Source organism: Ambystoma mexicanum, chromosome 12 (genome assembly GCF_040938575.1).
Source record: "Ambystoma mexicanum isolate Mex_15411 chromosome 12, UKY_AmexF1_1, whole genome shotgun sequence".
Lineage (NCBI taxonomy): Eukaryota > Metazoa > Chordata > Amphibia > Caudata > Ambystomatidae > Ambystoma > Ambystoma mexicanum.
In genome coordinates, this window is record NC_090936.1 from 1,190,971,832 (window position 1) to 1,190,984,756 (window position 12,925).

Below are 12,925 nucleotides of genomic sequence, written 5' to 3' on the forward strand. Positions count from 1 at the left end.
GCGTGATCGCCCAAGAGATCAGCTGTGCAGTCTGCAATTTCCTTCTCCGTTGCGAGCTTTATTGTCGAGCCTTGCCACTCGAAGGTGAGAGAGAACGGGTACCCCCATCGATATCTGCTTCCCTTGTCTTTCAGCATCCTTGTAATTGGGATACATTTTCTTCTCAGAGCAAGCGTGAGGGATGACAAATCCTGGTAAAGAGAGACAGTCGCGTCACCCATGGTGAGTGGTGGGGCATTTCTAGCTTTTTCCAAGATGCGGGCCCTGTCAGCGTAGTTGTGAAATCTGACTAGGACCGAACGCGGACCTCCTGCCCTGCCTCCTGCCCTGTGGACGCGGTCGATTTTGGGTTCGTCTACCAGATCGTCCTTAAAGAGGAGTTTCAGGATGTTGTGGATGGATTGCCTCAAATCAAGATCAGTCTCCCCTTCCTTTTCGGGAATGCCATGCACACGTATGTTGTTACGACGTTCTCTATTTTCAAGATCGTCCACCTTCAGCTTTATTTCCTCTTCCCTATGTTCTAACTCCGCAATACGAAGGTCCATCTGCGTTTCCAGTGTATTTAAGGAGGTTTGATTGTGTTCGAGCTGTTCCACTCTATCATCCATTTTATCCATCCTTTGCGTGATCTTGTCAATCCGACCCCCTATGTCTGCTCTCATGCTTCTCATTTCTTTGAGTAGGTCAGCAACGTCCCCTTTAGTTGCCGCGGCCTCAGATCCTTGGGAGGCCATCATTTGCTCGTCCGGGCCTCGGGGGTCGTCTTGCGATGGGGTAAACTTGTATTTTGCCAATTTGTCCATAGGGTCCTTGGGCAGTGGGGTCACAATCACACAATGGGGTGCTCTCAGGACAGCGTCTGCATGTGGTGGTGTGTCTTGCGGGCCGGATAGGTTCCGTGTCGTCGAGGCCTGTGGCCGTGTCCGGAGGTCCCCGTCCAGGCGAAGTGACAGTTCGATGGGACCAGCAGGAGCAGTGGCCGGGAACGGGGGCCGAGGAGGGCACACGCCCTGGAGTCCAGGGGCCCAACCCTCAGCCCACTGCACGCCGGAGGAGAGGGAAGCGCGTAGCGCTGATATCCCCGGAGTGCATTTTTCCCCACCAAAAGAACTATGAGCTCGGGGGAGGGTTCGGTATATCCCCGTAGAGAAGGCCTTCCTCCGTTGTCGCCCTGGCAGGGACCCGCGCACCGGGCGCGGCTTAAAGTCTGGGACCGTGTCTTACGCCGGTCAGGTGAGGCCTGTGCGTCTTTCAAGTTGCACGCACCTTCTCGCAGGATTCAGCCGAGGGTCCACGAAGTCGCCAGTTTCCTTGGGCCGTGTCAGCGCAGCGTGTGCTGGAAGCTTCCAGGCCTCGCGCGTCCTCCTTCCGTATGGCGCAGGAGAGTGTTTCTCCGGAATGCAAGATCCGATTTCGATCGGAGTTGGAACCAGACGGTGCCCGGGAGGTTCCGACACCAGGTTCCGACGTTCTTTTAGCCAGCGGGGGTCTCGTGGTGGGGGCTCAACCCACTTTTTGGGACCCTTGCGCGGAGCTCACACGGAGAACGTCTCCATCCGTGCGCCCCCTGGTGGCCGTCAATCGGTGCAATGTATTTTTAAAGCCATTTTGAACAAAAGGCAATGGAGAAGAACAAGACATTGATGAAGCAGTTCTATTCAGTGGATGTACAGAAGGCAGATTGTGGCACTACTGCAAATGACCTTTATCTCCAAATTCCACATTCACATAATCACCATAACTCATGCAAATACCACAGAAATGGCACTCAGCACAGAGGACATAACCTAGACAAATGTTTGCCACAATGCAATTCCACATTCCTTGTTAAGCCCACCTCCACAGCAGGCTCGGACTAGCCTATAGGCTAAAAGGGCAATGCCCGAACCAAAATCGCAAAATGATAGTAGGGGGCAGTTTTTTTGGTCACAGTGGGCAACCTTTATGGCCCATGTGGGCCAGTTTGATAAGTTAATGTGGGTAGTACTTTTGACCAGTGTTACTGAATAAATATTCATTAAAATGCACAATTTGCAAAATGTTTGATCAAAAATCTCCCCCTTGGGTACTACCGAGTGTCACAAAAGCAACAAATTGCCGTTTGCAACTGCGGGCCACTTTTTCAGTAGTGCCCGAGACAATTTTATGCCCCAGTCTGATCTTCTCAACAGGTTTTTATTTTTTAAACTACTTTGAATTTACATTCAACAGGCCACTCCAAAAACCTAGTCCCCCCCTCATGGACATTCTTAATAATTCAAAGTCCTGTCCTTGCAAGTGTATGAAATCATACTATCTTTCCGCTTGCACGTAAAATATTTTTGTTTATTAAAATCTTAGTTTGCATTAAAAAAACTCTAATTAGGCAATTTAATAGACATATGTCAACATAAAAAGCCTATTAACAGCTATCAGCAGATAAAACCTGATTTGGTGAAAGTGATAAGGCCTGTTAGAGTCTAGGTCATTTTAATTCATACACAAAAAAATAAGTTATCTAGGATTGTCTATTCACAGGAGTACGTTTTTTTTTCTTCAGCCATAATACTTGACTCACCAATTTTGTAAAGGAACTGTGTTCCAACTGGGCCATTGGGATTCTAGATATTGCAAGAACAATTCCAAATGTGTTTGTAGAAACATCTGCCAGGACCATCAACTACTGTAATTTTAAATACAAATGAGAGCCTTAATGTACACAGTCTATGGCGTCCATTACCAGATACAACTGCAGAGGACTTGGGCACAACCTGTATTATGCATCATACAGGTGTGATAATTCGAGGCAGCAATGAAATGCCAGATCCAATGAGGTGATAGATTTAGCCACCCATATGATCGAAGCTTAACGGCCACATTTTGTGGATGGTAGGTTTGGGGCAAGTAGAGGGACCAAGGCTGTGAAATGGAAGTTTGGGCTGGGTGGGAGAGGTGGGGCGGGAGGGGGGGTTGAAAAGGATAGGGATTGCTGGAACACTTGGTGTGGGGAACTGTCTCCCCATAGAAAACTTGCAGTAAATTACAAAGACATTTCCCATGCAGTGAGATGGGGGTGATCCATTTGGAAAGATTTAATCTAGCTTCTTCTCTTTTTCTATTAGCACTGTTATTTCAAGATAGTGTCCCTAATATGTCGGAGACTGGGCTCTTTATGTGTAATACTTTCAAAGGTTCGGCCAAAAATCTTAAGGCAACAAAGATCATGGAAACCAATTAATGATTAAGGTCCAATATTTCAGATTGAAGAAAAAGAAAGGCAAGCCGTACCTGGGAGGATTAGTGTTCACAAATCATCTTGCTTTATACAATACAAATTATATGTGAAAAGTTACCATTTATAAAATGTTGATCCAAAATAGAATAGATCAATAGAGAGTATGGTTCTGCATTATTCTGAGCAAGCTAATGTGTAAAGGAACCAGTTGAAAACTTTACGTTCAAATAAAAATAAAATAATCACTGGTGAATCATGTACAAACTTTATTGGACAAGTTAGGCATATGCATAATATATATTTCACCAATATTCCGCACAGTCAGAACAGACACTTTCTCCAAAGCCAACCCCATTATAATAAAATCTGCCTGAAGTGCATACAATGTGTTGTGAAATTAAACCTGAATCATTTATCAGAATAAATTGGTCATCCCATCCTTGGACCAGAACATTCCAAACAATAAATTAGCAACCAAGACAACAATTGGAGTTATAATATCCAGAAATAGTATGCAAATATATCCAATGAAAGACTCACTTTGATGCAGAAGGCCCTCGTGGCCATGTCCCATCTTCATTTTTTTGTTCAATCACTAACACCTGAAGGTTTAAACAGAGAAACAAGAACCAACAATTAAACAGGAGGATGGCAATTACACGGTTTTTAAATGTTTTAGACTATGTGAAGGTGATAATAGTTTTCACTGGAGCAAATCAGGTGATATGTTGAGGTTCGCACATAGGATTTCAGAACTTTAGAGAACCCCTGCGCTGAACCATCGAATAAAAGCATGAAACCAGGTTTAACGTGCAGAATAGAGAGGTTTAATAGATCGGTTTGCGGCAGTGTTGAAATGGATTTTGAGACAAATTCTGGAAGGCCTTCATACTTATTCTGGTGAAAAGGGAAAGACACTAATATCTACCCAATCTCTTTCAAGGTAGTGTGGCTGAGCAGTAATGTCTAGACTGTTCAGTTAAGCGCACACAGAGCACTCAACACAAATTAGGTAGAATATATAAAAATATGATTATTGCGGCCTTGGACAACTCTTTGCAATTAAAAACTACAAATATATTACAAATGAACTATTAGTAACACATTACTTGCCTGTAACTGTTGTTCTCCAGCACGGGTCTGGCATGGATTCACATGCTCATGAATATTCCCTGTCAGGCAGGGAATCCTCGGTAAAAGAAAAACAGTTTCACTATCACTTACAAAAATGTATTTCTCCCATAAACCAAACACTGTCCTCTAGGTCATACTGCCCCAGCCAATGACAGACCTCTCCCTAAGTCCCTCCTCTGGCAACCATCTTCAGATTTTTACTGCACGCTTCAGTGCTGGGAGTCCATGAGTTTTGCTCTGTGAGCTACTTCTAGGTTTTTGTTTTTTCACGGAAAAGGTTCTATTTTTGTTCCAAAAGAGCCTGTGTGCTCTTCTGTCCATCTGCCGACAGCGGGGATCCATTGTCGACGAAGTTCAGTGCCCCTCAAAGGTGAAAATCGTTGAAGTTTCTAGAAGTCCATCAGGCTTACTTAGCGCCCTCTGACCATGAAGGAGGAGAAGAAGAAAGGAAGATCCCTCTTCAAGCCCTGCACCAAGTGAGGGCTCCGGAACGTGTTTGTGGAGGACAAACACCTACAATGCCTTTACTGCCTGCATCCAGACCACAAGTAAGAGGATTGCGAGATTTGCTGCAGATTCTCCAAGACGACGACAAAGGACAGGCATAAGTAGACTGGCGGCGTGGCTGAACGCCAAGGTCTCTGCCCCGTTCCCCGAGCAGGGACATGCCTCACCCAAGACCGGTCTATCCGAGGAGCGGGCTTCTAAGTCCTGTGATGGCGCCTCATCCATGGGGGCCCCAAGATAAGACCCAGCACTACAAGTCTCGGTTCTCCAGGGTCACCACAGAAGTGGGTCGCACGACAGACAGGGTACGATTGACATCACCCTCTGCCTCCATTGATAGCCGGCAATCGAGCTCCTCCTCGAAGAGAAAGTCGTCCAAACCGGCTAAACTGCGGGAGAAGCCACGGATGGAGGAGAAGGCCAAGCTGCCCAAGAAGGCCCATTTGGCACAGGAAAAGTCTTTATTGACGATAGAGCTGGTGGCGGCTGCTCTTTCAAAAGCTAAAGGGGCTGACCCGGAAAGGGTAACTCCCGAAACGCTGAAGTTATCCCTCCCCCCAGGGCGAGAAGCCGCAGTGGTGACCTTGATAACGTCTGCCAGCACTCCGGAGAAGGGGAACCCCCTCAACCAGTTCCAGCCCCTCAGGGTGGAAAAAGGGCGTGACTAACACCAGCCCTAGTGTGACATACCCTGTACCCCATGATCCCTCACGCGCCAAGGTCCCTCAGATTATTTGTTTCTGACAAGAGTGAGTGCAAGTTGTAAGCGTGAAGTGTAGATAGAGACCATGAGGTGTGAAAGTTATTAAGTTATGTAAATATATTGATACTTGGCTTATATTAATATATGTATATAGACTGTGGGGCATGCTCCAATGAACACAAAATGATCTTTGCTTTCTCCAACGACCAAACTATTGTTAAGATATGAGCAACAAGGTGATTTACATTATGGTGCTCTTAAATAGACTTGCAATTTCATTTTGATGGAGTCTTCTGAACATTGGCGCCCCATTTCACCTAATTAAGTTGCACAGGCCCAGCGTTTGTCTCTTGGGATCCAAGCCATCCATTAGACATGCACAGATAGCATTGTATGGCTGAGCCAGAGTTTAGAAAAGGTTGAGGATGAGTGGAACTTGTGCAGAAATATTGTTCTGTTGAATGCAGATGTCTGCCATAAAGCAGTAATAGGCCTAGTCATGCTCGTAGGCACTGTCCATAGACGGCAGAATGGAGTTTTTTGGAATGTGTATATTTGCTATTTTTCTAAGAAGAGCATTTCTTCCCTTTGGGCGCCACCAAGCTCAATGGGCTTATTGCATGATGGCTAAGAGGCCTGGCTTTGATATATGGCTTCAAAAAGGTTTGCATTCTGACAGCGAGTCTGAACTCAGTTTTGTCTTGAACAGACTGCATTAGGCCCAGGCAAAGATGTAGTGGTTAGGACAGTTTTTCTAAAGTCCTACCCAGACTTCAGAAAAACCATATCCGAGGCAGTACATAAGATAAACTCTTAGTATAAGGCTGTAACACCTGTGAATGTGGTAGCATGGACAGAACCAGCCAGGCTGATCTTAGGAGGGAGAGAGGGCTATAGCTTGGTACAAAGAAATCAAACATATGGTTCAAGAAAAACTGAAACACTATGTATTGTAAAAATAAAGGGTTTATTTAAATACAAGCAGGCCAAGATAAATCTTGGCTGAGGGAAAGTACCATCAACATCATATTAACACAATTATAAAAACCAACAATACTTCTAGGTTAGAACGCAAAGTATAAACTTTTTGATCATACAATCAGTAGTCAAGGTGATTCAAACCTGGCAGTCAGCTATTCATGGGGAGTAAAACCAGGTTATATATACTTTAACACAATCAGTATTTGAAGGGTAGTAGACCCTGTCAGTCATGCAGTGACACTCAGTTGTAAAAATCACATAATAAACTAACCTTGTTACCAGTATAGAACCTCCAACATTACTTTTTAGAACTCAGTTCAGAGCTAGTCAAACAACTCTTACTTTCTTGAGGGACCGCGAGCTACTCAATGATAGGTATGAACACACACCTATTTTAAAATGCACTAAACAAATCAGGGAAAACAAAAACACAATTAAGTTTTAATAAAGACACAATGTATTTCAAGGTAATTATTGACCTATTGGTACATAACTATAGTTTATCTAACAGCTAGTTATACCCAGTGAACTTTTAAGAAGTGTACAATACAGTTTCTCAGCTAAGTGAGAACTTCATGAAACGATTTTAGAATAGCAGCAAAGCAATTCAGGGAAGCACAACCCAGTGTTACAAGTTTAGAAGAGCAGCAGCTAATCAAGGCAAGTAAGACCTACATACTTTTAAGGAGGGACTACCAGCAACGCAAAGCGAAGTATTAACTCAGAGACTGGTTTAGATCTGTATAAAGCAGACTAGGGAAAGCAAAATCCAACGTTACACTTCAAGACCATGTATTTCAAGGTAGGTAACCCCTATTGGTGAGCTTTTACACTCATCCAGTTAAGAACGCTAAAACAGTACCAACACATATTACCTTTCAGAAGGGGGTGGGGGGGAAGACACATTTCAAAAACTTGTATACTTTTAGAGGGGCATAATGCAACTGAAAAGGTAAGCATAAACTTAAATGACACTTTGTAATGTCTTCTTTCACAGAGATACAGTCACCACACTAACGTCTTTAGCAAGTAAGCACGTTAACACTCAATATACTTTCAAGACAGAATCCTTAATTTATAAAGTCCTTCCCTAGTCTATAGGATGAGTTTTCTTAGAGGCAGTAGAGGGACCCCGGTGGTCTAAGTGCCAGCTGTAGGCAGGTCAAGATGGGTTTCAGTTGCAAGAAAGAAAGTCCCAGAGGATATCTTCTTAAATAAGTATTAGCTTCAGAGTTAGTTAAAGGGTTCAGGGATTTCACAGAAGGCTCTCTATGTGCGTTCCAGCATAAGACCTGGGCAAGTGGTATGGGAAAACACCAAACCACACGAATTACCCACTCAGCCTCACAGGATGCACACCAGGCTTAAGATAAGTATTATCCAAGCCAGCACAGGACTGTAGGCGAAAAGAAGAGCTTTGGAGTGGATGCCTTCTGGATACAGCAGCACAGGACCTAGTGACTGGCTTCTTGGTCTGGAGACTAAAGAACTGGATGGGAAATTGCTGCAGCAGTCGTCAGAGGAGGCTTCCAGCAAAGGACTCTTCATAAATGCTCATGGCTTTATGGATTTGGCACTTTTTTACAGCAGCCAGATGAAGAACGAATATCGCTGGTCGGAGTCTCTTCACTCTCGGTCCCGCACTCTGGTCAGGGGAATTCAAGGATTTGAATGTTGTGTTTGGAGATTCAGCTGAAGTTCAAACGTTTCGGATAGATTCAGACTTTGGAAGACCATGCATCGCACTCAGGCTCAAGCGCCCAGGGTATTGGCGGTTTGCAGCCCAGCAAGGTTACGGCACGATATGGGATGGCTCAAAATGCAGGTTCTCTTGAGACTAGTGTATCTCACCAGCCTCTGGTAGGAGTGGTCGTTTCCGGGAACCCCTGGTCGATTGGTTCAGGCTCCAGTTACACAGCAGCCTCTCTGGTTGCTGGAAATCGCTACAAACGTCTTTTCTTCATCTTCCTCTTCAGATTCGGCTCTTGTGGTCGACTTGTCAGCAGCTTCCAGTATCAGTATTTATCAGGACCTACAGCACAACTTCTGCAAACTGTCCCTGCAGTTTACAGAAATGGGCGGTCTGGCTGTCCAATATGGACAGCCACCCCCCTCCCCTCCCCATTGTGATTTGGTTCCTTTCAGGCAAGGTTAAAGACAAAAGGGATGCAGAGCTTTGGACTCCTGCCTCGCTTCCTGCCTTCTCAGACACTATGGAGCCTTGAATACAAAGGATTCCCAGCAAAGACAACTTCAACTGAGACTGTTCCTGCCTAGAATGGCAGGGGAAGACCTCAGAAACAACAAGCAAACAAGAAATGGTGAAAAAAGGAGCCCACCATTCTAGTAGAATGATGGCCCTTATGTGCATACCGAGGCTGATTGAACAGCCTGCGAGTAATAAGACTAAAAAGTCCCTATGGTAAAACCACTGCCACCAGCCATTCAAGTAAGCGTGCAATTATAACAGAAATATTACCAGTTAAGTAAGAAAGGGGATACATTGTATCCCCCCCCAGCACTCCACATAAGGTGGGGTGTGCCGGATCACTATACTGGTACTGAACTTTTACCCCACTGTAACACCGACCATGACCACTATGTTACTGGCCCTGCACTATCGTTAATGGTATTAATGTTGAATTCTCTAATTTCTGACACCTCCCTGTGCTTTGCTAAAAAGTGGAATCTAGCCCCGTCTCCAAAACTGTTAATCAAGCACTTCTGCTGCTATGCTGCGGACCACACCGTTAGACCTTGCCAATCTGCAAACTTGCACCCATCTTGTCCTTTTCATGTTTGCATGCCTGACGTAGAGGCATGACAAGAATATGCACCCACCGACGACCACTATGCCGTAATCCTAATGCGTGTCCTTGTACCTTCAAATTGTAACAAGCACTTACTGTAACTAGCACATAAATGCCTCAAGGCTTTGTGCGCTGAAATAAATGCAAAAATAAATAAAATGTAAAGGGGATGGAAATCCCACTTCTTGGGAACAGTACTTCACCCAAGAAATAGCCTCGGAGAGAACACATTTCCGAGATTAGAAGAGCCAATAACTGGCTTTCAACTCATGATAAAATTAATCTAAAGGTTGCCTCACTCACTTATAAATGCCTGAACAACGCGGCACCTTGCTGTTTGACTGAAATACTTAACTAGAAAATCCTCCACAAGAACCACCAGATTATCCAATATCAACTGCCTTCTAGTCCCAAGATTCAAGCCATCTAGAGTTGGGGGCAATAGCTTCACGGTCAAGGCAGCCCAATTTTGGAATGCCTTACCTCCCCTATTGAGAGCAGGCCAATCTTACCAGAACTCCCACCAAAATGTAATAAGATGGATCAAAGACACATAAATAAAATCTTCTTTCTGACACCTACAATTGATCTTCTCTGCCACCGTGTAAAGAATTGTAGACAAGTATCCACCTGTGATTTTAAATGTACAGTTTTGACTAGCCATTGTAAATGACCATTCGTCCATTTTTTCCCCTGACCATGTTCTGTTGCTTTTTATGAAACCTTGATGTATGCATAACTATAGATCTGTGTTTTACGGATATTGCTTGACTTGTATAAATCATATGCACTGTGTATTTTCTCATTGTGTAACTAAACTTAAAGTTGTCTTATGCTATGCGCCCTGATACCCACGGGTCTGGTGCGCAATACAAATAATAAACAAGAAAATTTTAAAAAAACCACTGCATTTAAAATGCAGTGTGCTGCCATAGTAAATGAATCAATCCAAAATTATAGGAAACTAACTACAATCACCCACTATGGAGAGACATAAAAAGTTCACCCATAAAAAGAGTAAAAGACTAGGTGAGAGGGGGGAAAAGATTCCAACTCACCTAGGGACAAGGTGAAATAGTTACCAAGTCCAAGCAAAAGGTTCTGGGGTTGACACAAGTCAGGAAGATTTATCATAAATATGAAAATCTTACCCAACCAGTTTGTATTTGACAATTTGGCATTGAACTAAAGCCAATGTGCTCATTATGTCTCTGTATTGTGAAAACATAAAAATAATATGAGGCCGGGAAGCCCAGAAAGAAACACACCAACACAGGTTACAAAGTACATACAAGTTCTTTATTTAAAAGCTACAACAGTTACCAAAGTCAGTTGACAAACGGATAGCTATTCGGCTCTCAGAGTAACATAACGAACTTCAACAAGAGTTCAATGCGTTAGTGAGAGAGACCGTACATTGGAATATTTGGGTCTTTTATACTCTTTATCCAGCCCTTGGCCAACCCTCTTGCGGGTTAACCATTCTAGGAGTCGGGCCGATGGGTTCCTTGCCAGGTCAATCCTATAATATATGCATTTTGATTAGTTTCGCTGATATAGTTGTACATTTACAAATAGGTCAACAGTAAGACAAGGTCTCAGTTCGCGACCCCGACAAGTGGCCTGCAGGCATATTAATTATTTGTGTGTACGGAGGTCACAACGGCCAGAATCTTACTCAGAATATCACTCGGCCTCCATTTTTGATGTTCAGGGTGACTTCCATATAACAAGAGAACCTAAAATGGCGGCTTAATCCAAGATGGCGACTTACATTACTTTCTCTAAGGTCAAGACCTTGCCATGGAGTTTGTTCGCATATGATGTTTAGACAACTTGGCGTAGGCCAATACACATACAATTGTTGCAATAGGAGGCATAACATTGTTTCAATTCCGACAAACCCTCCTTTTGGCCTATGCCAAGTGCTAATATCATTTATAATATCTTTGTAAATAACTCCATGCATTGTCATCCATACATCCTGAATCATTGTCTAACGTCTATAGCCATTAGGTCGTTCATCAGAACTTCTTGTAACACAAACTCTTTAGATGCTGTATCTGAGGCATACATTTTGTGCCCTACTGTGCTCACCGCTTGAGCACAACATCCCCCTAGCATTGCACATACACTAGGTAGACATTGGAAACAGCAACAAAGGAATAGCAGGATTCCCAAAATAACCAGGATAACAGAAAGCACCTTCCAACCCCAGGATCGTAGAGAATGCCAGAACCAGGCGCTAATATTCCAATCTCCCACAGGAACATGCACTTCAGAACTAAGGATGTGCAAGTTCTGTATTGCTATGGAAATTGTCGGTGAGGAATCTGGTACGAAAACAACAAGCGGTCCCCACTAATTTGCATACTCCACCACGTTCTGCCAGAATGACATCTAATGCCATCCGATTTTGGAGTGCTACCAATCTTATTGCTTTTTGTTCTAGTGTCATATTGTAGAGTATATCCGTGGTCCGGTTGATGGTTCTCTCCAGTACCCTTGCTAGTCCCCTAATATTTTCAGAATTTGCCATCTGTCCCCAAAATGGCACAACTGATTTTGCTATATCTCCCAATACTTGCCCAAGGGTATCTCCGTTCTCGTCCCGCCGTGGGCGAGCCTTAGAAACTTCCAATGTACTAGCTATAAATACCCCAGGTAACAGGATTCCTAAATAACAGGTTCCCTGCCAATCCTTGGGCAACCAGGGAAATGCTGAACTACCACAAACGAAATAGACAGGCCCCCCTACATACAGAGGCCTGTTCTCTCTGGTCAAATTTACAATGTTCACACAACCTTCAAAATCTCCCATTGACCGAGTGCCATTTCTTTGTACACAGAAGGGGACTGAATCAGGGCTATGATTAATAGAGTAGGAAGGAGGCACGGCGTCCTTATTGCCTATCAGAGCCATTTTAAAGGAAATTAGAGTTTGAAAAGGAAGAGATAGTTTATCAGATGGCCTAATAGAAGCAACATTAGGTTTACTTCTATTTGCAAAAAGCGAGCATCCCAGGGGAGTCAATTCATGTTTTTCAAAATCATTTAAATTAGTTCCATCAAAGTTCCCTGAGATGCTATCATTCCAACGGCCAAAGAATAGTGCTCTAAGAGAGGCATAGCAAGTAGTCGTTAAAGGTAAAGGGTGAATATACCATCCTAGCCCCTTGTTCCCATGTTGCGGTAAATGGGTACAAATCCAGCAATTACTCTTATTAAAAATGGCATGCGTCGAATTCATTATTATCATTAAAGTGTTACTATGGTACTTTCGTCTATGCTGGGAGTCTCTAGGTGACACAGTGTGAAGGTGTACAGAGGGAGTCAAAGCAGTAGGTACAATTTCAATTGGCAGTAGAGGTTTTAGAGGGTAAATTTCTTCGAAGTACCAAAGTCCCACAGCAGTAACTATACAAATTCCAATTATTATTAACACAACACAGCAATACGTTTTCAGGGCCCAGGCACATTGTTCGTTGTCCGAGTTGGTCACCCCCTTATTTACAAGTCCAATGCGAACAGCAGCGGTGGAGGTGGCAGGCATCATAGTTTCTCAATCAACGA

The 12,925-nt window shown here is 43.8% G+C and overlaps 1 protein-coding gene across 5 annotated transcripts in view; it reads right to left on the minus strand.

The window, feature by feature from the left end:
* USP15 (ubiquitin specific peptidase 15) overlaps positions 1–12,925 on the minus strand; it is a 709,686-nt gene that overhangs the window by 481,871 nt on the left and 214,890 nt on the right. For all 5 annotated transcript variants that reach the window (XR_011281918.1, XM_069629847.1, XM_069629849.1 and 2 more), the window contains exon 6: positions 3,758–3,819. Coding sequence is in view for 4 of the 5 variants with exons in the window: in XM_069629847.1 (XP_069485948.1) it covers positions 3,758–3,819 (62 nt within the window). In the remaining variant the exon portion in view is untranslated. The remainder of the gene's footprint in view (positions 1–3,757; positions 3,820–12,925) is intronic.